General features: G+C 35.0%; 2 protein-coding genes across 3 annotated transcripts in view; both read left to right on the top strand.

The window, feature by feature from the left end:
- LOC142344619 (vacuolar protein sorting-associated protein 51 homolog) overlaps positions 1-13,373 on the top strand; it is a 56,626-nt gene extending 43,253 nt beyond the window's left edge. For both annotated transcript variants that reach the window (XM_075396427.1, XM_075396426.1), the window contains 3 exons: positions 6,760-6,923; positions 7,378-7,501; positions 12,719-13,373. In XM_075396427.1, coding sequence (XP_075252542.1) covers positions 6,760-6,923; positions 7,378-7,501; positions 12,719-12,940 — 510 coding nt within the window. In that variant the 3' untranslated portion in view covers positions 12,941-13,373. The remainder of the gene's footprint in view (positions 1-6,759; positions 6,924-7,377; positions 7,502-12,718) is intronic.
- The window catches only part of LOC142344625 (trafficking protein particle complex subunit 2-like), a 580,178-nt gene extending 565,600 nt beyond the window's left edge, over positions 1-14,578 (top strand). Inside the window, exons 2-3 of the mRNA XM_075396433.1 lie at positions 13,451-13,706; positions 14,114-14,578. Coding sequence (XP_075252548.1) covers positions 13,548-13,706; positions 14,114-14,389 — 435 coding nt within the window. The 5' untranslated portion in view covers positions 13,451-13,547 and the 3' untranslated portion in view covers positions 14,390-14,578. The remainder of the gene's footprint in view (positions 1-13,450; positions 13,707-14,113) is intronic.
- The last annotated feature ends 9,434 nt before the right edge of the window (positions 14,579-24,012 follow it).

Genomic DNA, 24,012 nt, shown 5'->3' with positions numbered 1-24,012 from the left:
TTGTGCAGTAAATAGTTTTGTGCGAGATCTTGCTAAAACACCATCACTGCAAGCCTACGCTAGCCCTAAGAGTTTTGATGGGTTCAGTATTCTGAGGACTTGTAAGGGCTTGAATTGAAACGAAAAAAGTAATTTTTTCAAAGTGATCGAAGTTTTATCTAAGGGAGGAGGTTGTTGAAAAGCGTCGCCAAATTTGTAATTCAAGAGATTTCCTTTTCTAATAGCCGCACAGCGATACCTGGGGCTTTTATTGGCCTTCTAATCTCTTTTTTTCGTCATCAAGATTTTTGTGACGACCATATGACGTCACAAGCACTTCAAATCTGTTTTTTGTTCATTCGTTCATGCAATTTCAACTTAATTGCGTGTGTGACGTCATTTTTCACTCATAGTGGAGCGCGTTTTTTTATTCATTCGCGTGATTAAGTTTTTGGTCACATGTGACTTACCTCACTCTCACAAATGACTTTCTCACATTGAATTTTTTTAAATTCATAGAGATGAGGTCAAGTGAGTGTGTCAATCTAATTGAAGGTTATTTGAGAGAAAATAACAGAGGCATCAAATATTTCGGAAAGTAAATTTGCACGTTCTTCAATCAGTGAGGATAGAGGTAAATTACAATTAATATGATCAGTAAACAAATTAAAAATTGTTTGTTTTATTGCATTGACGAGAACTTGATTTATGGAAACATCAAGTAACGCGATTGAACTGTACCAAAACTATGATTTTTATAGAAAATCAATCATAACAGGAAACAGTTTTTTGGTAGGTTGTCTCTCATGTTGTATAAGCATTTCATTCATACCTTGGGCCGTTATCGAGAGCAAATTCTGATTGATAGCTGATATATATCTATTGTTTTTCCCGGACATTCAGGTTTGTCTTCAAGTTTTGTTCTGGAAGTTGTGATTGTTGTTACTTTTGCCGATTACTTTTTTTTCAGCTTTAACTTCGTTTAGTTGAAGTGTCAGAGGCGTACAGTAGACCAGTAGAGTATCTATGGAGTATTCAGGTTTTTTTGCCGTTATCAAGGTCACGATGATATGTTAAAAGAACAGAATCATCAGCGTATTGAATGATTTCACTCATTATTAGCTCAAAATGGATTACATAAAGATGGAACAATAGCTGCCAAGGAACAGTACCCGAAGGAACGCCTTGGTGTAAGTCAATACAATCCGATTTTTCGAGATTGACAGTTTTTTTGCATTCTGCCACTTAAGACACTTGACAAATTTTTTACTGATGAATCTTTGAATGCAAGAAATTTCAATTTTATGTATTACGAGATTATTTTTTTATTTGAACGCAGAAGTGAGATAAAAATTCGGGCATGTGTTAAACTTGTTCCCATTCAATTCTAATAAGCTAGAGTTAAGTCAACTTATGCGTCCATTGTAGAATATTTTTCTTTTTTCTTAAACAAACTTCTTAGACAAATTTTTTTCTGAAACAAATATTTTTCTTAAACAAAATTCTTTTTTTCTGCATGCAAATAGTCTGCGCTTTGTATAGTTTTCAAAAAGCTTTGATTACAGTTATGATAGAAATCGGTCAATTCCGGGTTTCAATTTTGAGAAAACCTTTTTCCTTAAGTTTTGCATTAAATAGTTCTGTGCGAGGTCTTGCTAAAACACTATCACTGCAAGCCTACGCTGACCCTAAGAGTTTTGATGAGTTGAGTATTCTGAGGACTTATAAGGGCTGTAATTGAAACGGAAAAAGTAATTTTTTCAACGTGATCGAAGTTTTATTCTGAGGGAGGAGGATGTTCAAAAGCGTTGCCAAAATTGTAATTACAGAGATTTTCTTTTCTAATAGCCGCACAGCGATGCCTGGGGCTATAATTAGCTTTCTATTCTCTTTTTTTCGTCATCAAGATTTTTGTGACGACCATATGACGTCACAACTACTTAAAATCTGTTTTTTGTTCATTCGTTCATGCAATTTCAGCGTAAGTGCGTGCGTGACGTCATTTTTCACTCTTAGTAGAGCGAGTTTTTATTCATTCGCGTGATTAAGTTTTTGGTCACATGTGACTTACCTCACTCTCACAAATTACTTCCTCACATTGAATTTTTTTTAAATTCATAGAGATGACGTCAAGTGAGTGTGTGTCAATCTAATTGAAGATTATTTGAGAGAAAATAACAGAGGCATCAAATATTTCGGAAAGAAACATTGCGCGTTCACAATCATTGAGGATAGAGGTAAATTACACTTAATACGAACAGTAAACAAATTAAAAATTGTTTGTTTTATTGCATCGATGAGAACTAGATTTATGAAAACATCAAGTCACGCCATGAAACTGTACCAAAGGCGTACAGTATCCCAGTAGAGTACCTATAGAGTATTCAAGTTTTTTGCCGTTATCAAGGTCACGGTGATATGTTAAAAGAACAGTATCATCAGCGTATTGAATGATTTCACTTATTATTATTTCAAAATTGATTACATAAAGATGGAACAATAGCGGCCAAGGAACAGTACCCGAAGGATCCCCTTGGTGTAAGTCAATACAATCCGATTTTTCGAGATTGACAGTTTTTTTTGCATTCTGCCACTTAAGACACTTGACAAATTTTTTACTGATAAATCTTTGAATGCAAGAAATTTCAATTTTATGTATTACGAGATTATTTTTTTATTTGAACGCAGAAGTGAGATAAAAAAATCGGGCATGTGTTAAACTTGTTCCCATTCAATTCTAATAAGCTAGAGTTAAGTCAACTTATGCGTCCATTGTAGAATATTTTTCTTTTTTCTTAAACAAACTTCTTAGACAAATATTTTTCTTAAACAAATGTTTTTCTTAAACAAAATTCTTTTTTTCTGCATGCAAATAGTCTGCGCTTTGTATAGTTTTCAAAAAGCTTTGATTACAGTTATGATAGAAATCGGTCAATTCCGAGTTTCAATTTTGAGAAAACCTTTTTCCTTAAGTTGTGCATTAAATAGTTCTGTGCGAGGTCTTGCTAAAACACTATCACTGCAAGCCTACGCTGACCCTAAGAGTTTTGATGAGTTGAGTATTCTGAGGACTTATAAGGGCTGTAATTGAAACGGAAAAAGCAATTTTTTCAACGTGATCGAAGTTTTATTCTGAGGGAGGAGGATGTTCAAAAGCGTTGCCAAAATTGTAATTACAGAGATTTTCTTTTCTAATAGCCGCACAGCGATGCCTGGGTCTATAATTAGCTTTCTATTCTCTTTTTTTCGTCATCAAGATTTTTGTGACGACCGTATGCCGTCACAACTACTTAAAATCTGTTTTTTGTTCATTCGTTCATGCAATTTCAACGTAAGTGCGTGCGTGACGTCATTTTTCACTCTTAGTAGAGCGAGTTTTTATTCATTCGCGTGATTAAGTTTTTGGTCACATGTGACTTACCTCACTCTCACAAATTACTTCCTCACATTGAATTTTTTTAAATTCATAGAGATGACGTCAAGTGAGTGTGTGTCAATCTAATTGAAGATTATTTGAGAGAAAATAACAGAGGCATCAAATATTTCGGAAAGAAACATTGCGCGTTCACAATCATTGAGGATAGAGGTAAATTACACTTAATACGATCAGTAAACAAATTAAAAATTGTTTGTTTTATTGCATCGATGAGAACTAGATTTATGAAAACATCAAGTCACGCCATGAAACTGTACCAAAGGCGTACAGTATCCCAGTAGAGTACCTATAGAGTATTCAAGTTTTTTGCCGTTATCAAGGTCACGATGATATGTTAAAAGAACAGTATCATCAGCGTATTGAATGATTTCACTTATTATTATTTCAAAATTGATTACATAAAGATGGAACAATAGCGGCCAAGGAACAGTACCCGAAGGATTCCCTTGGTGTAAGTCAATACAATCCGATTTTTCACCTTTGACATTTTTTTGCATTCTGCCACTTAAGACACTTGACAAATTTTTTTCCGATGAATTTTTGAATGCAAGAAATTTCATTTTTTTGTATTTATTATTTTTTTTATTCGAATGCATAAGTGAGATCAAAAATTGGGACATGCGTTTAACTTGTTCCCATTCAATTCTAATTAGCTAGAGGTAAGTAAACTTATGCGTCCGTTGTAGAATATTTTTACTTAAACAATATTCTTTTTTCTGCATGCAAATAGTCTGCGCTTTGTAAAGTTTTCGAAAAGCTTTGATTACAGTTATCATAGAAATCGGTCAATTCCGAGTTTCAATTTAGAGAAAGCTTTTTTCCTTAAGTTGTGCATTAAATAGTTCTTTGCGAGGTCTTGCTAAAACACCATCACTGCAAGCCTACGCTGGTCCTAAGTTTAGATGAGTTCAGTATTCTGAGGACTTGTAAGGGCTTGAATTGAAACAAAAAGTAATTTTTTCAACGTGATCGAAGTTTTATCTAAGGGAGGAGGTTGTTGAAAGCGTCGCCAAATTTGTCATTCAAGAGATTTCCTTTTCTAATAGCCGCACAGCGATATCTGTGGCTGTTATTGGCCTTCTATTCTCTTTTTTCGTCATCAAGATTTTTGTGACGACCATATGACGTCACAACTACTTAAAATCTGTTTTTTGTTCATTTGTTCATGCAATTTCAACGTAAGTGCGTGCGTGACGTCATTTTTCACTCTTAGTGGAGCGAGTTTTTATTCATTCGCGTGATTAAGTTTTTGGTCACATTTGACTTACCTCACTCTCACAAATTACTTCCTCACATTGAATTTTTTTAAATTCATAGAGATGACGTCAAGTGAGTGTGTGTCAATCTAATTGAAGATTATTTGAGAGAAAATAACAGAAGCATCAAATATTTCGGAAAGTAACTTTGCGCGTTCTTCAATCATTGAGGATAGAGGTAAATTAACACTTAATATGATCAGTAAACAAATTAAAAATTGTCTGTTTTATTGCATCGACGAGAACTTGATTTATGAAAACATCATGTAACGCGATTAAACTGTACAAAAACTATGATTTTTATAGAAAATCAATCATAACAGGAAACAGTTTCTTGGTAGGCTGTCTCATGTTGTATAAGCATTTCATTCATACCTTGGGCCGTTATCGAGAGCAAATTTTTGAATTCTGATTGATAGCTGTTATCTATAGTTTTTCCCGGACTTTCAGGTTTGTCTTCAAGTTTTGTTCTCGAAGTTGTGATTGTTGTTACTTTTGCCGATTACTTTTTTTTCAGCTTTATCTTCGTTTAGTTGAAGTGTCAGAAGCGTACAGTAGCCCAGTAGAGTATCTATGGTGTATTCAAGTTTTTTTTGCCGTTATCAAGGTCACGATGATATTATAAAAGAACAGTACCATCAGTGTATTGAATGATTTCACTCATTGTTAGTTCAAAATTGATTACATAAAGATGGAACAAAAGCGGCCAAGGAACAGTACCCGGAGGAAACCCTTGGTGTAAGTCAATACACTCCAATTTTTCGAGATTGACAGTTTTTTTTGCATTCTGCCACTTAAGACTTGACAAATTTTTTACTGATGAATCTTTGAATGCAAGAAATTTCAATTTTTTGTATTGAGATGATTTTTTTGTTTGAATGCAGAAGTGAGATCAAAAATCGGGCATGTGTTAAACTTGTTCCCATTCAATTCTAATAAGCTAGAGTTAAGTCAACTTATGCGTCCATTGTAGAATATTTTTCCTTAAACAAAATTCTTTTTTGCATGCAAATAGTCTGCGCTTTGTATAGTTTTCAAAAAGCTTTGATTAAAGTTATGATAGAAATCGGTCAATTCCGAGTTTCAATTTTGAGAAAACATTTTTCCTTAAGTTGTGCATTAAATAGTCCTGTGCGAGGTTTTGCTAAAATACCATCACTGCAAGCCTACGCTGGCCCTAAGAGTTGTGATGAGTTCAGTATTCTGAGGACTTGTAACGGCTTGAATTGAAACGGAAAAAGTAATTTTTTCAACGTGATCGAAGTTTTATTCTGAGGGAGGAGGATGTTGAAAAGCGTCGCCAAATTTGTAATTACAGAGATTTCCTTTTCTAATAGCCGCACAACGATGCCTGGGGCTATTATTAGCCTTCTCTTCTTTTTTTTTCGTCATCAAGATTTTTGTTACTACCATATGACGTCACAACCACTTCAAATCTGCTTTTTGTTCATTCTTTCATGCAATTTCAACTCAAGTGCGTGCGTGACGTCATTTTTCACATTAGTCGGTCTGTGTTCCGATTTGTCAATGATTCTGCTACCAAAGAAACCTTGACCGGCTTTGTGTTCGATCACGTCGACTTTTTACCTTAGCAAAGGAGACCTTTGCTTTTGAAACCGGAACCTGTTCAGGGGTGACATTGGGTTCCGCGTCAGCTCATAAAGAAGAACTGCCTGGTTGTTGGCTTCCCTCTAATATTTTTTGGTAACTTGACAAAACTGTTTAATAAATCTTGTTTGTTTTCAAATTTTTGATATATTCTAGCAAATTTTGTGCGAAACTTCTTTTTCCATAGATTGCCAGTCTTCAAAGAGAATGGTACAGACAGGGAGGGGAATAAGAGGGATGTAATGATGTATCGGAATTAATTTAAATTTTTAAGCTTTGCTCAAAGTGTTGGCCAAATACACGTTTTATTTTGTCAAGAGTTAAAGCATTTGATGGTAACTGTTTTGAAAGGTACTGTTTTCAAATTGAAATTCCAGCCTTTATAGTTGAAATGGAGGCTTAGCATTTATAAAAAAAACAGCCGTTATAGTTGCAAGCTGTTTGATTGACTTGCCCGTCTTTTATGCGTAGATATTTCAGGTTGGTCAGTTGTACGAGGAGGGCAAGCGTAAAGAGCGCAGTAGTGATTCAGGCAGACGCAGTTATTCACGCTTTGGGGGTGGCAACATGTCAACATTTTCTCCCTCCTCAGGAGCAGGTGGTAGAGGGAGGGGTGCGTATTCACAAGGAAATAGCAACACAGGGTAAGTTGGGAGTCCCCTTCTTTTAAACGCTCTCAAACTAAGTTTGTGGCAATTTTTTTTGTCATGTGGTCTTTTTTATGCAATTCTTCGCTTGACTGATTTTTCGTCTGATCCATTTAACTTTTTGTTCTCAAAAACGTGATAAAACAGGTAGAGCATTAAGTCGCTGAGCAGCTCTCTTTGAGTCTTACTAGTCTCCCAAGTATACGATTCACCGAAACTTTTTAGGAAACAATTTCATGGTGCGAAGGGCTGTTCTTAATCCTAAAAGGTCCTCATCTTTTCTTTCTTAATCCTCATAGTACCAAATCATAGGAAACCACATGCTGCCAAATGATTGCCTATTGTCTATGATTTGCCGTCTTGTGGCGCTCCACTCAGTCTCTACGTTGCCGAAGCCATGTGTTTGTAAATTTTATTTGCATCTGAGAGTGTAAATAATGTGTTCTTATAGCAACTTCAACACATCTCTGATCACAAACATCCAGAAGCTGTTCTCCGAGAAGGTGGATGTATTCATGGCTGTAGAGTTTAACCGAGTCTCAATCATGACTGGCATAGTCAAAATATGCCTCAAAGTAAGTCATCATTTTTTGATTTTGAATAGCCGTCCTCATCTTCTCAGCCGGCTATTATAGCGCTCCTATTTTTTTTATTACAGTTCAAAGAATTTGAATTGTATTGGGGCGCTGTCTTTTTTTACGACCCGAAGAGGAGTATTGGAGAAGTCCTTTTTTTAATCAATTTTATTGGAGTGATTTTTGAAGCGGGAAATGAAACGGGTGAAAAAATTTGGAGTGATTTTGGCGCTGAACAAAAGTGAAGAGTGGAGCGAAAAGAGAGTGGTTTTTGTTCATACCGCTGTTTTTGAGAGAGCGAGAAATTGATGTGTGAAAAAATTTTCTCTAAGCGAGCGAAATTTTTTTTGTTCACGTGCGGCATTTTAAAGCAGTTTTTTTTATTTCTCTTGGTTAAGGGGTTTGGTTATGATTTTGCTTTAATTTTAGGCTGCTTGCGGTAGTGGTTTGAGGGTTGGAAATTCATATGAATTTTATGATAATTCGGAGGTTTTTAATGTATTTTGCTGATTTTCGGGCTAATTTTTGCGTTTTTTTGACGATTATTTTGTTTTACTGGCTCAAATGGGCATTGGTGAAACCCCTTCTACTTGAGCAATTTCATGATAACAACTGGTTACAGTTTTCTGGGTAAGAATCATTTTTTTTGTTTAGAAATATGACAAAAAATGGCGAAAATTGGAACTATTTTTCTTAATTTTTTGCAGTTTTTGCGTTTTTGTTTTCTGTTTTTAGCTAAGTTTCTTTGCCTAATATGACTTACCTATTGTTTTGCGAGCATCTGGATACCATATTGGCTGGAGGCGTTTTTTCTTTGGATTTATATGTTTTTGAATTTTCAAAAAATTTAGTAACTTTTTCCAGTTTTTCAGTGGAAGTTGTTTTTTAAGAGCTTTTTTTTCATAGTTTTAGCCTAAAGTATTTTTTCAAAATTCACATAAGTGGTTTTTGTAAGTACTAGTTGTTTTGATGAAGTTATTTTGATAGAGATAGTTTTTTCAGGATCTCAATTTATAACAAAATTTGATCAGATTTTTTATCATATTTTAACAGATTTGATTTTATTGTTTTTACTTTTTTGTTTCAAGACTGTTTCAAGGTAATCATAAATTAGTGAAGGCACTTTTTGTTTGATGAGTAGTTGGATGGCGTTTAAATGGATTTTCACTTCGAGTCGTTTCCGGAATTCTTCCGGCTATATTTTTAAGATCTGTTCACACGTTTTTATGATTTTTGAAGTCAAATTGGAGTAGTGATTTTGGTCACGCCGAAACAGAAGTGGAGCAAAAAAGCGAGTGCTTTTGCGGCGTGAAATTTTTATCGCTCTAAATTTAAAGTAGAGTGAGAAAACGGTGTTTGAACAAAAATTCGCTTTCTCGGTAGTTGTTTTTTGTTCACATGCTGCAATTTCACTTTGATTTTTACTGTTTTTTCGATTTTTTGGATCGGATTTTTTTTCTAAATGGTTTTCCCAATCCATTCATGGTCCGTTAAAGGTCTAGTTTTCTGTTTAGTCAATGAAAATGCTTTGAATTGTTTGTCAGGACTTGTCCTGCTATGTTTTTTTTACTTCGTCGAATAAAAAAATGTTTCGCTTTACCTCATTTTGCCGCTTTTTCAAAATTTTGCGTGATATCTTTTTGACTTCTCTAGGCTAGTTTCTCTCTTCTCTCATTCTGCTAAAAGTGATTTTGAACATCAGTTGCTCAGCAAAGCAATTCAAAATGGACAGAGTCAGTATAAAAATTGAAGTCAGAAATAGAAACGGGATAAACCCATAAAGTCCAATTTTAGATCCCCGCTATTTGAACGTCGTTCCTATAAGTCTTAGTTGCCATCTCTAATGCTTATTTGTATTGATAGTAGCCCCTGTAGCCTCTCTCTAGGAAACAGAAGTACGTTATGTTCAACTACGAAATGCCATCAAAATAAATCGGACTTAAAAAATGTTTTTGTACAAAAATCTTTTTTTTTCAGTATCTTCTGTTTTTTCAATCTAAATCATGCTTATTGGAATCAACGGGGGCTATTTTCCGGCAATCTGCCGGGTATGTTTTTTGTTAAGTCTTAGTTGATCGTCAAAGTTGATGGCGGTCGACTTTTTTTTGTTCGTTAGGGGCAATTGCACGTTCTATATGGTTTGATTATACGTTATTGCATAGTTATTAGTAGCAATTGGAGGGTTTCCGTTAAATTAGTTTCGAGAGTTTAAATGTATTTTCAGCGTTATTGAATTGTTATTCAAGCGTTTTCCTGGCGATTTTTAGCGTTTTCTTTAAGTTTGCAATTTTTTTACTTCTATTTTTTTCCATTTGTTGCTTTCTATCCGAGATTTCCTCTTATATCAAGCAAGTTTTATTATAGCTGCGAAGCTGTAAGCTGAGCGTAGCTATATTGCGGTGCTCTTGGTTTTTTACAATTCAAAGAATTTGAATTGTATTGGGGCGCTGTCTTTTAAGATCTGTTCACACATTTTCATGATTTTTGAAGTCAAATTGGAGTAGTGATTTTGGTCACGCCGAAACAGGAAGTGGAGCGAGTAAGCGAGTGGTTTTGCGGCGTGAATTTTTTTCGCTCTAATTTTTAAGTTGAATGAGAAAAAGGTGTTCGAACAAAAATTCGTTTTCTCGGTAGTGGTTTTTTGTTCACATGCTGCAATTTCACTCTGATTTTTACTGTTTTTTCGATTTTTTGGATTGGATTTTTTTCTAAGTGGTTTTCCTAATCCTTTCACAGCTCATTCTAAGCCTAGTTTTTTGTTTGAATTGAATTTTCGTTTCTCGCTAGGGGTTTTTTTGTTCACATGCGGCATTTTGACATTGATTTTCTGTTTTTTTCTTATTTTATCTGATTTTTTAAAAAATGGTTTTCTCAGTTAACTCATAGTCCATTCTTGGTGTAGTTTTTCTGTTAGTCAATGAAAATTCTTTGAATTGTACGTCAGGACATGTCCTGCTATGTTTTTTGTTTCGTCGTCTGACGCTCTTTTCGTTTTACATTTGTTCACACAGCAAAGCTGAAAAAGTCATTTTTCTGAATGACTTCTTCCTCTCACTAACGGCATTTGCGTTATTTCTCACTCGCTTTAGCGAAAGTTTTTAGGTTATTTGCGTGATTAGATTTTGATCATACGTGACTTACCTCACTCAATAAAATGACTTTTGCACTTTAAAATTTAAGTTTAAATTGAATTTGTTGGTCAAAGGAACTCATATGTGCAGTAAAGGTCCCTAGGAAGAGGCTTCTGTGGAATGAGTTTTAACAAGATTTATTAATTTATCGCTGAATGTTTTTTAGCCTAGTTTTTTGAGCGGCGTCGATTTTTTTCTTTTCAATTTAGATCTATATCTGTGTCTATCTCTATTATATGGCACGCAGGTCTAATCTTTCGCAGCTATTCCGGCGATCTGCCGGCTATCGTCATTATTGCCAAGTTTTCTGTTTTCAGCCTTTTTTAAAACCCAAGACAGTGGCATTCAACACGCTGATCGTAAAAGTGTATACTTTGTTTAAATTTTGAATTCTTTTTTTTATATCTGCGAAGCTGTAAGCTGAGCGGAGCTATTTTGCGGCGCTCTCGGTTTTTTTGTTTCGTCATCTGACGCTTTTTTTCGTTTTATATTTGTTCACACAGCAAAGCTGAAAAAGTCAAATTTTCTGAATGACTTCCTCTCACTATCAGCGTTTGCACGCGTGACATCATTTCTCATTCTCTCTCTAGCAAAGGTTTTAAGATAATTCGTGTTATTAGATTTTGATCATACGTAACCTACCTCTCTTAATAAAATGACGTTTGCACCTTAAAACTTAAGTTTAATTTGATTTAATTTAGGGTCAAAGGAAATTATATGTGCAGTAAAGGTCCCTAATAAAAGGCTTCTTCGGAATGAATGTTAACACGCTTATTTCATCGCTGAATGTTTGTTACCAAGCATTTTGAGAGGCGTCGATTTTTTTTTCAATTTAGATCTGATCTTTTTCTATCTATTATACGGCAGGCAGGTCTATTCTTTCGCAGCTATTCCGGCAATCTGACGGCTATGTTGTTTTTCTCTAAATTTTTCAAACCATGTTTTTCTATTTGTCTGGCATTGGTGTGCTGCTCAGTTACGGTAGCTTTAAGTTTTCGTTCAATTCTGTGGGTTGTATTTCAGGACTTGTCCTGCTGTGTTTTGTTTTGTTGAATCAACGTTTGTTTCGCTTTACCTCTGCCGACTTTTTGACGTTTTTGCATGAAATGTTTCTTCTTCTTTGCGCGTTCTTCTCAGAGCGCTTCAAAACGGCGGTTGCTCAGCGAAGCAATCGAAAATGAACAGAATGTGTATCGAAAAAAGAAGTCAAAATGGAAATGGAATATACCCATAAAACCCTTTTTTAGATGCCCGCTTCTTGAACTTTATTCTTATTAGTCTTTGATTAAGTCTGTTATTCTTTTTGTCATTGATACTAACCCATGTGTCCTCTCATTTAGAAACAGGCGTATGTCGAACTGCGGAATCCAATCAAAGTAGTCTGCATTTTAAAATGTTTTGGTACAACAATCAGTTTTTGTTTTTCTGTTCCTTGCATCCCAATCGCTGTTATGGTAGTCAATGGCGGCTGTTTTCCGGTCAGGTTTTTTCAATTCTATCCGTTTTTTCTAAAGGGTTTTCCGTCCTTTTCTAGGTCCAGTATTCTGTGATTAGTCGATGAAATTTCTTTGAAGTGCAGATCGGAACTTGTCCTGTTATGTTTTTTTTTTCGTCATCGATTTTTTGCGACCATATAACAGCAAGATCACTTCTAATCTGCTTTTTGTTCGTTTATTCATGCACTTTCGACTGACTCGTCATTCAGTCGAAGTTCAGTCGCGTATGTATCGTCATTTTTCACTCCTAGTGGAGCGAGTTTTTGTCCATTCGCTTCATTATTTTATCACACGCGACTGGCCGCATTCTCAAAAAGGATTTTCCTCACTTTCAAAATGGCTTTAATTCAAGCAGACGAGGTCAACTGAGTGTATGCTGATATAAATGAAGGTTGTATGAGAGTTTTTAATAGAAGCAGGAATCAGTTATATAGATTCCTAATCAAAATATAACGTCTCAGCAATTAATGAAAAGAAGAGAAATTTCTTTTTCGATTTGTTTTTTATTTTTCTGCATATCTATTAAGCTATCGCGGCTACTTTTCTGCAATTTGTCAGCTATTTTTTGAATTCTCCGTGTGTCATTTCAGACCCTTCTGGAATGTGTGCGGATGAGAACCTTCGGCAAGTTTGGACTTCAACAGATGCAAGTGGACTGTGCTTATTTGCAGAACTTTCTAGAACGGTTCGTGTCTGATGAGGTAATAGTGACATGTCTGTTAGAAGAGGCAGTTACTAGCTCAGCTCACAGATGTCTGGACCCAGTGCCCATGGAGCCAAGCGTGATTGAACTCATATGCGAAAGGGGATAATTGTAGATACCAACACGACTTATAATTGTTCTATTTTGTGTCTATTGGGTATTCGTGAATAGGATTGAAACATACAACGGAACTACAATAGTAATTTAGCAGAAACAAATAAAAAAATTGGTGTAAGGATAATGTTTTGAAGGTAATAGACGCATTTGTCTTATATCCTGAAAAGCAGAGCATGGAGCTCCGTTTGAGAAAAAACCCGCTTATTTTATGTTGTAATACAGCTGAATTGTATAATATTCATTATAATTAGCCAGCGCTGTGTAAAATATTTTGTAGGAAATTTTACACTTCCTAATAAAAATTATATCTGTTTGATCAAAAACTGAAAACTGTTTTCAAATCCATTCTATATAAGTTATAAAATAAATGTATATCAGCTTTTTGAAATTGAAAATATATATTGAAAATAAAATTTATTGTTTGAGCTTTTTTCTTCTTACTGGTGACAACCTACTGATGTCTGTTTTAACTGTTTAATTGATGCTCTTAGTTTGCTTTCAGGAAAGTTAAATGAAATTACTCTTGAAAGCACAGTAAACTCAAATGGGACTTCAGTTTTCGGACCCTTTTTGATTTCTTTTGAACCCAGAAGTGTACTATGTCCCGATCGGATACGACGGGTGCCATGTTTTACTTTGCAATCGTAGGCAGGAAGGACAATCCTCTTTATGAGTCTGAATTCGGACAGGCAAAGAGGGAGATGCGATATCTGAATCAGATGATAGCTCATGCATCACTCGATATGATAGACGAACAGGTACCATATTGTTGTGGGTATTTTGACATTGATAGCCGCGAAACTATAGCTGGAGGCTACTGTTCTGTTTTATGTTATGTCAGAACAACGATGAGAAAAATCAATTTTTTGCCCGTGCTTTGTGAATTGATATTTATTAGTTTGTCATTTGCGCTTGGCATTTTGTGCTTCATTCGGTTAGAAAGTAACCAACGGTCCGCTTGCAGATCCTTGCAACTTAATTCTTGTAATAAATATATGCACTTAAGAGCAAATATGATTACCGAGAAATTGTCTTGACAACGCTCATAGATTAATTAGTAAGCAGCTGAGTAAGCAAGTACGGATGCATGAATATTTAACTTCATTAAAATAGGCGAACTGGACCATCAGATGCTTTTTTGATTGGTATTGTGGTAATTGTTTAGGTGTGGACACCAGGCTCTGATAAAATGTACCTCAAGTCAGTAGACAAATTCAACCAATATCACGTGTCAGGTTTCGTCACTGCCTCATGCATTCGATTTGTACTTCTGCACAGTGACACGGGCAAGGAGGAAAACATAAAAAACTTTTTCAGTGAAGTTTACGAAAATTTTATCAAAATATCAGTCAATCCTTTTTATGAGCCGAACACGCCTATCAAGAATGCTGCATTCCATCAACGAGTTGAAGTTCTGGCTAAGAAATTTCTACTATCTTGAAATAGTTTTCTGAAAAATGTTATAAAACAAAGATGAACTAGATTTATTAATTGATGCATTTTGTCTGTTGGGATTAAAATTGTAAGCGAAATATTTGATGTATTTTATGAATATTGTTGAATTTAAGTTTTATTTTTATCTATTAGTGTTTCAGCTGTGTTGATTATTAATTTAGGATTGCTCAAGTTGTTTTATTGACAAAAAATTTTCTACTCCATCAAATCTGCACAAGGATTTCAGGCATCTGCTGCCTTCTTAATAGCTGCACAGCGATAGCTGGGGCTATTATTGGCCTTCTCTTGGTTTTTTACAATTCAAAGAATTTGAATTGTATTGGGGCGCTGTCTTTTTTTTAAGATCTGTTCACACATTTTCATGATTTTTGACGTCAAATTGGAGTAGTGATTTTGGTCACGCCGAAACAGGAAGTGGAGCGAAAAAGCGAGTGGTTTTGCGGCGTGAATTTTTTTCGCTCCAAATTTAAAGTAGAGTGAGAAAATGGTGTTTGAACAAAAATTTGCTTTCTCGCTAGTGGTTTTTTGTTCACATGCGGAAATTTGACTTCGATTTTTACTGTTTTTTTTCGTTTTTTTGGATCGGATTTTTTTCTAAATGGTTTTTCCAATCCATTCATAGTCCGTTCTAGGTCTAGTTTTCTGTTTAGTCAATGAAAATTCTTTGAATTGTACGTCAGGACTTGTCCTGCTATGTTTTTTATTTCGTCGTCATGATTTTTGTTACGACCATATGACGTCACAGCCACTTTTTGTTCATTCGTTCATGCAATTTCAACTGAATTGCATGTGTGACGTCATTTTTCGCTCTTAGTGGAGCGAGTTATTTGTTCATGCGCGTGATTAAATTTTTGGTCACACTTGACTTACCTCACTCTCAAAAATGACTTCCTCAATTTGAAATTGACTTTTATTTACTTTAATTGAAAGAGATACGGTCAAATGGGTGTGTGTCACTCTAAATGAAGGTTATTTGAGATCAGCTAATAGAGGCAGCAATAACATATACAGATTTTTAATCAAAATATAACAGATCAGCCTTCAATGAAAAGACGGGTTTTTTTGGTTTTTACTGTTTTTTTAGACTGCCGATCTACGAATCTATTGCGGCTATTTTCTGGCAATCTGCCAGCTATGTTATAAAGTTGTTTTCATTTGATCAATTTTCGTTGCGATAACAAAAGTTAAAAACTTACCGATTGAGCCCATCAATGATGACATCTCAAACATAGTGGATAGTATTTGGGAGTAGCATATGCCACTGGCTTTTGTCAACTTTTTATGGCAGCAGTTGAGATGAAAGGATGTCAGTCGTAGTCTACTTAATCAAACAATGGGAATTATTTTAACCGCACCAGAGTTGACGAAAAACCCTAAAACGTCGCTGTTATTGATTTCCCGAAATCATTAAACTGATCTCATAATTTCTGCAAAGCTGTAAAACCTGAGGCATTAATAAGTGCAAGTAACGTCACTTAAACAGTTTTCACGGCGTTATTAACATCAGAAGGCGTGAACTTTTTAATTCCTCTCAAACGAAGTTTGTTACAATTATATTAGTCCTGTCGGTCTTTTTTTTATGCGATTTTTCGCTTGACCGATTTTTCGTCTGACGCTTTTGACTTTTCGTCCTCAAAAACGGGATAAATAGGTAGCGCCTAGCGGGCATTAAGTGCTCTTAGAGCCTATCAGCTCTAATTCAGCTCAAACTGTTTTGGAGACTTATACTTATGGTGTGAAGGGCGATTCTTACAGGTTGAAGACACCCCCACTGTTGACCCCCCCCCCCCCCTATTGCCCCACCCACCCCCCACCGCGCTAATGCCCACCCACCCCATTGATGACCACCAATCAACCCCCAGTGACCCCCAACCGCCCCCCTCCCGTGGCTAGCTACTGACGAACAACCGCTTGCTAAAAACGCAATTTTTTTCTATTTTGCAATTTTTTTCAAGCTTTTTGAAAATTTTTGACATTTTTTGATTTTTATCAGCCCTAGGTGTCGAAGAACTTCCTCTAGGGTTCGATAATAGGTTAATGCATTGTTTCTAGTTGTAATGGAAAGGTTTCAACATTTTAATATCACAAATTTTAGCAATTTTTTGACAAAACGTGCAATTTTAAATTTTTGATATTTTTTTGCTTATTCATGTCTTTCCAGACCCAGGGACCAGGAAACATCCTAAGGGGTTTGATAATAAGTTACTGACAAATTTTTAATGGCAATGGAATAGTTTTTCAACTTTTTAATGTTACAAATTTTCGCAAGTTTTTTTTTGAATTTTTTTGTAGTTTTTTAGAATTCATCAGCCTCAAGAGCCAAGGAACCTCCTCTAGGGTTTGAAAATAGGTTACTGAATGATTTTTGAATTAAATGGAATATCTTGCAAGATTTTAAAGTCACGAATTTTGGCATATTTTTGATATTTTTTGCCTTTTTTTCAATTTTTTTTATAGTCATTATTCAGATTTTTTGAGCCTCAAGGGTCAGAAAGCCTCCGTTGGGGTTTGATAATAAATTACTGGAAAATTTTCGTTGGCCATGGATTAATTTTCAACTTTTCAATATGACAAGTTTTGGCAATTTTTTAAAACAAAGCTTGCAATTTTTTGTCTTTTTTTAGGTTTCTTTGGCCTCAAGAGACACGGAATTTCCTCTAGAGTTTGATCATATTTTTTTTCATAGTTTATAGATGTAATAGAATGTTCTTCAAGATTTTAATATCAGTAATTTATTTAATTCTTATTTTAATATATTAATCCTGTTTGTCCTTTATGCAATTTTTCGCTTGGCCGATTTTTTGTCTGACCCATTTGACTTTCGTCTTCAGAAACGGGATAAAGAGGTAGTGCCCTGAGGTCACTAAACCGTGGCTAGCTGTTGATGAAGCCAACCGCTTGCCGGTCGTTTGAGAGCAATTTGCCAGACGTTAGTCGGTTATGTTAAGTAGAGTGGGAGCTCAGATCTCGAAAAGACAGTTGTCCCCTCGCGGCAACTTGACTTGTTATCACTTGTCTTTTAACTGTTTGTTTTTCACGACGGATATTGAAATGCGATCATGTGTTCTGTTGCAACTATTGAGTTCCTTAATTCGTTAAGACATTAACAAGGTTAGGCGTAGAAAGATACTAGTCATTTTTCAATAGCTGCGAAGCGTAAGTGAGGCTATTGATCTCAGTGTAGTTTTTTTTCTGATACGTCTTCTTTATCGATGAATAAGGAATGAAACGTTGGTATTCAAACAGTTTTTAGGTTTTTGAAAGCTTTCTAATGGCACCTATTTTAAAATGATCAAACTCATTGATGGGGAGCGAATGCTTGTTAACTTTGACCCTAGTTGTTGTCATAATGCTATTGAAAATTCGATGTTAAGTTTAACGAAACAATCGTTTTACTTTTTAACTGTTGTTTCTTTCACCTGTGCGCTTTTTCATTTTCAAGTTCGTTTTTGCTACTATTTTATCAATGGAGATTTAATTTCGTCACATCCTCTGCTAATGAGGTGTTCGTTCATATTCTGGTTTTTTATTTAGCTGTTTTTATAAATTTCGTTTGTTTTCAATTCATTAACAGCAAAATTGTTGGAAAATTTTCGTTAAATTTTCCCATCAATTTTTGCGAAATTATTTGTTCAAATTCCAATGGTCGTCCTATTTTTCAGTTGCGTCATTTTAAAGCTGTGGTTCAGAGAAGCTTAATGCAGAAATGTAAAACAGACTCTTTCCTTCATTAATTGCTCTCAGCCGAAATTGGTAGCAATTATTTTAGTCCTGTTGGTTTTTTTGTTTATGCAAATTTTCGCTGGACCAATTTTTCGTCTGACCCATTTGACTTTGTCCTCAGAAACGGTATAATCAACTAGCGCCCAGTGGGCATTAAGTTCTCTCAGAGTCATTCAGCTCACTAGTCTCCAACTATAAGATTCACAGAAACTGTTTTGGAGACTTATGGTGTGAAGGGCAGATCTTAGAACTCCCCCCCCCCACAACCCCCTCACATCAGCCCCACCCCTCAATCCCCCAATCCCAACCAAAGATCCCTATCCCACTGTCGCCCCCCACTGCACTCACCTCACGCCCCTTCAATTAAGCTAAAGCTAGCCTCACTAAACCGAGGCTAGCTACTCACAAAGCCAACCGCTCGCCGACAGTTCGACAGAATTTCGCCCGACGTTAGTCGGTTATGTTTCATTTGGAGATCATAGAAGTACATTTAAAATGTCTAATTTGGTAAGCTAATGGAACTGCATCACTGCTCCTGCATTTTATTGCCTCGAGAGGTTATCAGAATCGGGGAGCCACTATAATGATAAAAAATTGTTTACGGATTACGCCTAATACAAATGGGCCTATGTATAATTTATTTATTTTCATAGGTCACATGCTCTCCCAGAGGACACTATTGAACCGTATGAATCGTTTTCAGACCCCTTTGAGAAGATAAACAAACACATATTTGTTAAACGCAGATAAAAAACCTAATATGTGTTTTAAAAAACATTTCAAATAAATTCAAAACGCAATTCGTTGGAGTTAAAGGGCAGTAAACAGCTTTAAAAAATCTGATGGCAACAATCAGCCAAAAGTAGATTTTTGCGTCTAAAGAATCAATAACATAGTTTTTATTGAAATTTTTCGCAAAAATTTTAGCTTGTTTTTCATTTTTCTTAGAATTTTGAAACAAGTAGGGTCCAATGTTAACCAGCAGTTGCATAGTTTTCTCAAACTTGCAGTGATTGAGTTCACTAGTTTAGCGCAACGAATTTTGAGGTGCTTTTTCGTTTTTTCATCCCATCAAACTTAATCAATTATTTTTCTTCGATCGTTCGTTGCAGTTGTTTGACATTGCACTTTTTTGTATCACTTTTATCAGCAACTTTAGGAGTTTGAAAGTATGAAGCTTTTGTTTGCTGTAAATGTTGTTGTCTTCGCGTATTTTTGTAGTTGATTCAATCTTTTTCTTAAAAGATTATTCCCAGTAATCAGTTAACTTTGTTATCAATAGGCTGTAGGACGCTTTTTGGGGTCGACCGATAAACGTTGGCAAAAAACAGACTAATAAAGTGCACTGTGCCATAAGTTAGGCAACTTATATTGCAATGAGAGGTGATTGCATTTGTCACGGTGGATCAGAGACTTCGCAATCCTAATAATGTAAGCTTAAATTAAAGGAAACAGTTGAAACTAACAAGGAGTCTCGGTAATACGTGTTTGCACTGAATGTTGCGATCGCACACATTCGTTTTCTTTGCTCAACTGTCATAAAATGAAGTAGAGATAGAAAACTTCCAATACAAAATAGAGTACTGGATTCCTAAGGATGCTTGAAGGATTGTTCAAATATGGACCTACGTTTATATGAGTGAGATTAATTTGTTTTATTCCACTAGCATAGACCAAAAGTGTACTGGAAAACATTAAGATAGCGAAGAGAAATCAAGTCAAGCTAGTACAATTTCTCAAACAGAAAAATGCAAATTTGTCTAGTAAATACATTTTTGGCAAACATAAATATCAGATTCTGATTTCTTATACTACCTTTCGCAACCCTAAACAAAAAAAAGAACCAATAATCTCAATAACTGGCGCATTTATAAGAAAAGCTGTCTTTGATTGTCAACAGAGCAAGTAACCCTACATACGCGTAGAGAAAGCAGAAAGTATTAACATAGAAAATCATTTCTTTCAGTAAATAGTGTTGTGCAAAAGAAATACGATGGACAACATGTTAAAGAGTGACTGATTCAAGTTCTCAAAACACAAACAGCAGCATTTCGAAAAAAAAAATAATATAACCTTATTGGCAAAAAATAGACAACTACAGAACTAAATTTTTTTAATAAGCTTTAATAATAATGCTGCTGACAGTTTTTTATTTCCAATATGCGACCAAATCTTCAATGCATATGAAAAACAACGAAAGAAGGCAAGATTCGCTAACAAATTGTTCGAAAGTAAAAGCTCGGGCAATATATACTTATTTTACTAAACTAAGAACGCTAAGGGCATCGCAATTTTCCATATTAGATGAAAGTTGGGTTCTAAATTTTCAAACCCTAACCATTCATTATAGAAACACTTGCATGTCGACAAAAATGTACTTTGAATTATAAACTCGATCTGGTGAAAAAAATTTAGTAAGGGAAACAGCTACTGGATTGCCAATATCACTTCAAAAAGTACCTCATGGATTTCTTGAGGCGTGGTATGATTAAACTACGCTTGGTGCGACAAAATTAAAAATTAAAGTTTTCCAAACCCTTAGCGAAACGGTAGAAAGTCATAGAGAATGAGAAAAGACAAGATTATGATTCCAAATTTAAGACCTAAATGAAAACGAAATTTCAGAAAATTTCGTTTTAAAAAAAACAATCTTCCGGGAAGTTTAATTTACTGTTTAGTTTCATAATTGAATTTAAATCTTTTTAGTTGTAAATAAATTGACTTTACATTGCTGTATAAGATATAGCAAAAACGTTTGTAAATATAGTTTGATAATTGACTTAGTCCTTGAACAGCTCGATATATTCTGAAGCGGTGTTCAAGTTTCCCGCTTTAGAGTGCTTCGAACTAAACAAGGGAATCTTATCAGGCACTGCGCTACGTCCCGTGTTCCTACGTTCGAACAATATAGGATAAAACAGCTAATTGCAATAAAATAAAACGAATTAAGGGCAGATTAACAATCAAAGAAACTATCAATTTCTAAGTAAAAATTGTCAGAAAATAATCTTGTTCAAAAAAGTTTTTTTCCTTATCAATCTAAAATTAAGGCCGTTCAGCATTTTGTTCAGTTTTGATTGATACGTTTTTTCCATTTAAATACACTAAATTATTAGTTGACAGTAGTCAACTTGCTTTCTGTGAAAATTTCATTTTAATGAATTAAAAAAATGGACTTCCATTCCCCTACCAAAACGGTAGAAAGTCATTGAGAACGTTGAAAAACAAGATAAAGATTCCGAGTTCAAGACCGAAATGAAATTGAAACTTCAGAAATATTCGTTTTAACAAAAACACCTTTCCGAGAAATATAATTTTACCTGATTTCCGAGAAAGTTGCATTTTACCTGATAATACTAGATATAGCAAAAACGTTTGTAAATCAAGTTTTATAATTGACTTAGTCTTTGAACAACTATATATTTATTGATGCGGTGTTTAAGTTTGCCGCGTCATGTTGCTTCAAACTCAACAAGGGGATCTTATCAAGCGCTGCGCTTTGTCACGTGTTCCTACGTCCAAACAATATAGGATAAAACAGCCAATTGCAATTGAATTACACTCTTTTCAATGGTATGACAGAAAAAAATAAAACAATATTCTTTCCTTTATCAATTTAAAATTGGTGCCTTTTTCTCAACTATAGATTCCCTGAAGAAATATAATCACTCCACCGCAAACCTGTATCTTCTGAGAACAAAAAATGCAAACAAATAGATAATAATGACTGCAAAGTGCCTAATTATACATAATTTTTGTTACCATTTCTATAGCACTAAAAAATTAAGAAACCAAGCATTGCATGTTGCAAAGGACGTTGAAAATGCATTTTCGGAAAATTGCCCAAAAAAATAGGACAAAACAGTGCGTAATAGTTCTTATAGTAGTAGTGTTGATGTACTTCACGAAATCGAACGTAATTACCTAATCCAATTCTCCGTCAGTGACCACTCTAATGAAAATCAGCTTTTGGTGTTTGTTGTTATACCAACACAGAAGTTGCGCAAGAAAAAAAATTAACAACAATTTACGCGTAATTGAATTGAATGCAGAACTTGAAAAAAGCACTAATCGATAAGACATTCTTGCCTTTGTGCATTTTAAATTGACAACAAACCGTTTTTCATAACGTCTCATATTTCCTGTGGGTAATCTATATATTAATCGCGTGAACACTTAACGCGGCGCGTTTTAGAGGCATCACTGAGCAGCATGTTTAAACAGTGCTACTGGAGAACACGGTTAAGTGGTTGCTTAATTGTGGTTGATGACCGAAAAAGTGTGATTTAAGGTCATTGACCAATTAATGTTTCTAAAAGGTCATTGACCGAAAAATGTTACAAAATGTCATTGACCGAAAAGTGTTGCCAAAAGGTCAATGACCCAAAATCTTGCAAAGAATTCGTGTCATCTACCGAAAAATGCTTTGCGAAAAAGCCTTTTGCAGAAATTTTGTTAACGAAAAGGAAAATAATCGGTGTTTCAATAAACAAAAACAATCTATATATTAATCGCGTCAACACTTAAGGCGGCACGTTTTAGAGGCATCACTGAGCAGCATGTTTAAACAGTACTACTGGAGAGCAAGGTTAAGCGGTTGCTTAATTGTGGTTGATGACCGAAAAAGTGTGATTTAAGGTCATTGACCAATTAATGTTTCTAAAAGGTCATTGACCGAAAAATGTTACAAAATGTCATTGACCGAAAAGTGTTGCCAAAAGGTCAATGACCCAAAATCTTGCAAAGAATTCGTGTCATCTACCGAAAAATGCTTTGCGAAAAAGCCTTTTGCAAAAATTTTGTTAACGAAAAGGAAAATAATCGGTGTTTCAATAAACAAAAACAATCTATATATTAATCGCGTGAACACTTAATGCGGCACGTTTTAGAGGCATCACTGAGCAGCATGTTTAAACAGTACTACTGGAGAGCACGGTTAAGCGGTTGCTTAATTGTGGTTGATGACCGAAAAAGTGTGATTTAAGGTCATTGACCAATTAATGTTTCTAAAAGGTCATTGACCGAAAAATGTTACAAAAAGGTCATTGACCGAAAAGTGTTGCCAAAAGGTCAATGACCCAAAATCTTGCAAAGAATTCGTGTCATCTACCGAAAAATGCTTTGCGAAAAAGCCTTTTTGCAGAAATTTTGTTAACGAAAAGGAAAATAATCGGTGTTTCAATAAACAAAAACAATGATGACAAAAAAATTATTGGCAGATTTGTTAAGAAAAGGTTTTGTGGCAAAAAAATTCTTCAGAAATCGTTCCGTGGCCGGAAAGCTTTTGATACTGGAAAGGTAAACCATCAGAATTGTGTCAACAAAGAGGGTTTATGGTATTGTTTTTCGTAGTTTATTGTCGGAAAATTGTTGTTGATGAAAAAGGCTGTCTTGAAAATTTTTGAACGAAAAGTCACTCACCGAAAACGTCAAGGATTAAAAGGTGGATGATGGAAAATTGTTTTGTCGAAGTTTCACTGTACGAAAATTTTTAAATACAGAGGAATTCAGCGAACAAAATTTGTGAAGCGTAAAAGACCCAAAAGGTGCCGATGCAAAAACCAAAGGTGGTAAAAATTATATATAACAAAACTAAGCTCCTGAAATGAATACAAATTTTTAGCGCTTAGTAGAGGTCTTTTTCATCTTAAGGGCTGTTACAAATAAATTATTGCATACAAAACATGATAGGTGATATGATTTTCCTTCTTTAAGTTTTTCGAAGAAAATTTTGTTGGTGGCATTAGCCACCCCTTTAACTCAGTTTTGTGTTTGTCGACTTCTAAAAGCTTTCGCGGAGGCTTGCCAGCGATTATTTTTCAGCACATATCTCGTATTTGGCTCATCCATCGTGTTCTCATTAGCACATTCATCCTTTATATGAGA

The sequence above is a fragment of the Convolutriloba macropyga genome, chromosome 8, assembly GCF_964194025.1.
Source record: "Convolutriloba macropyga chromosome 8, txConMacr16.3, whole genome shotgun sequence".
NCBI classification, from domain to species: Eukaryota; Metazoa; Xenacoelomorpha; order Acoela; family Convolutidae; genus Convolutriloba; species Convolutriloba macropyga.
Note: the sequence above shows the minus strand (reverse complement) of the source record. Positions and strands in the feature narration are given on the sequence as shown.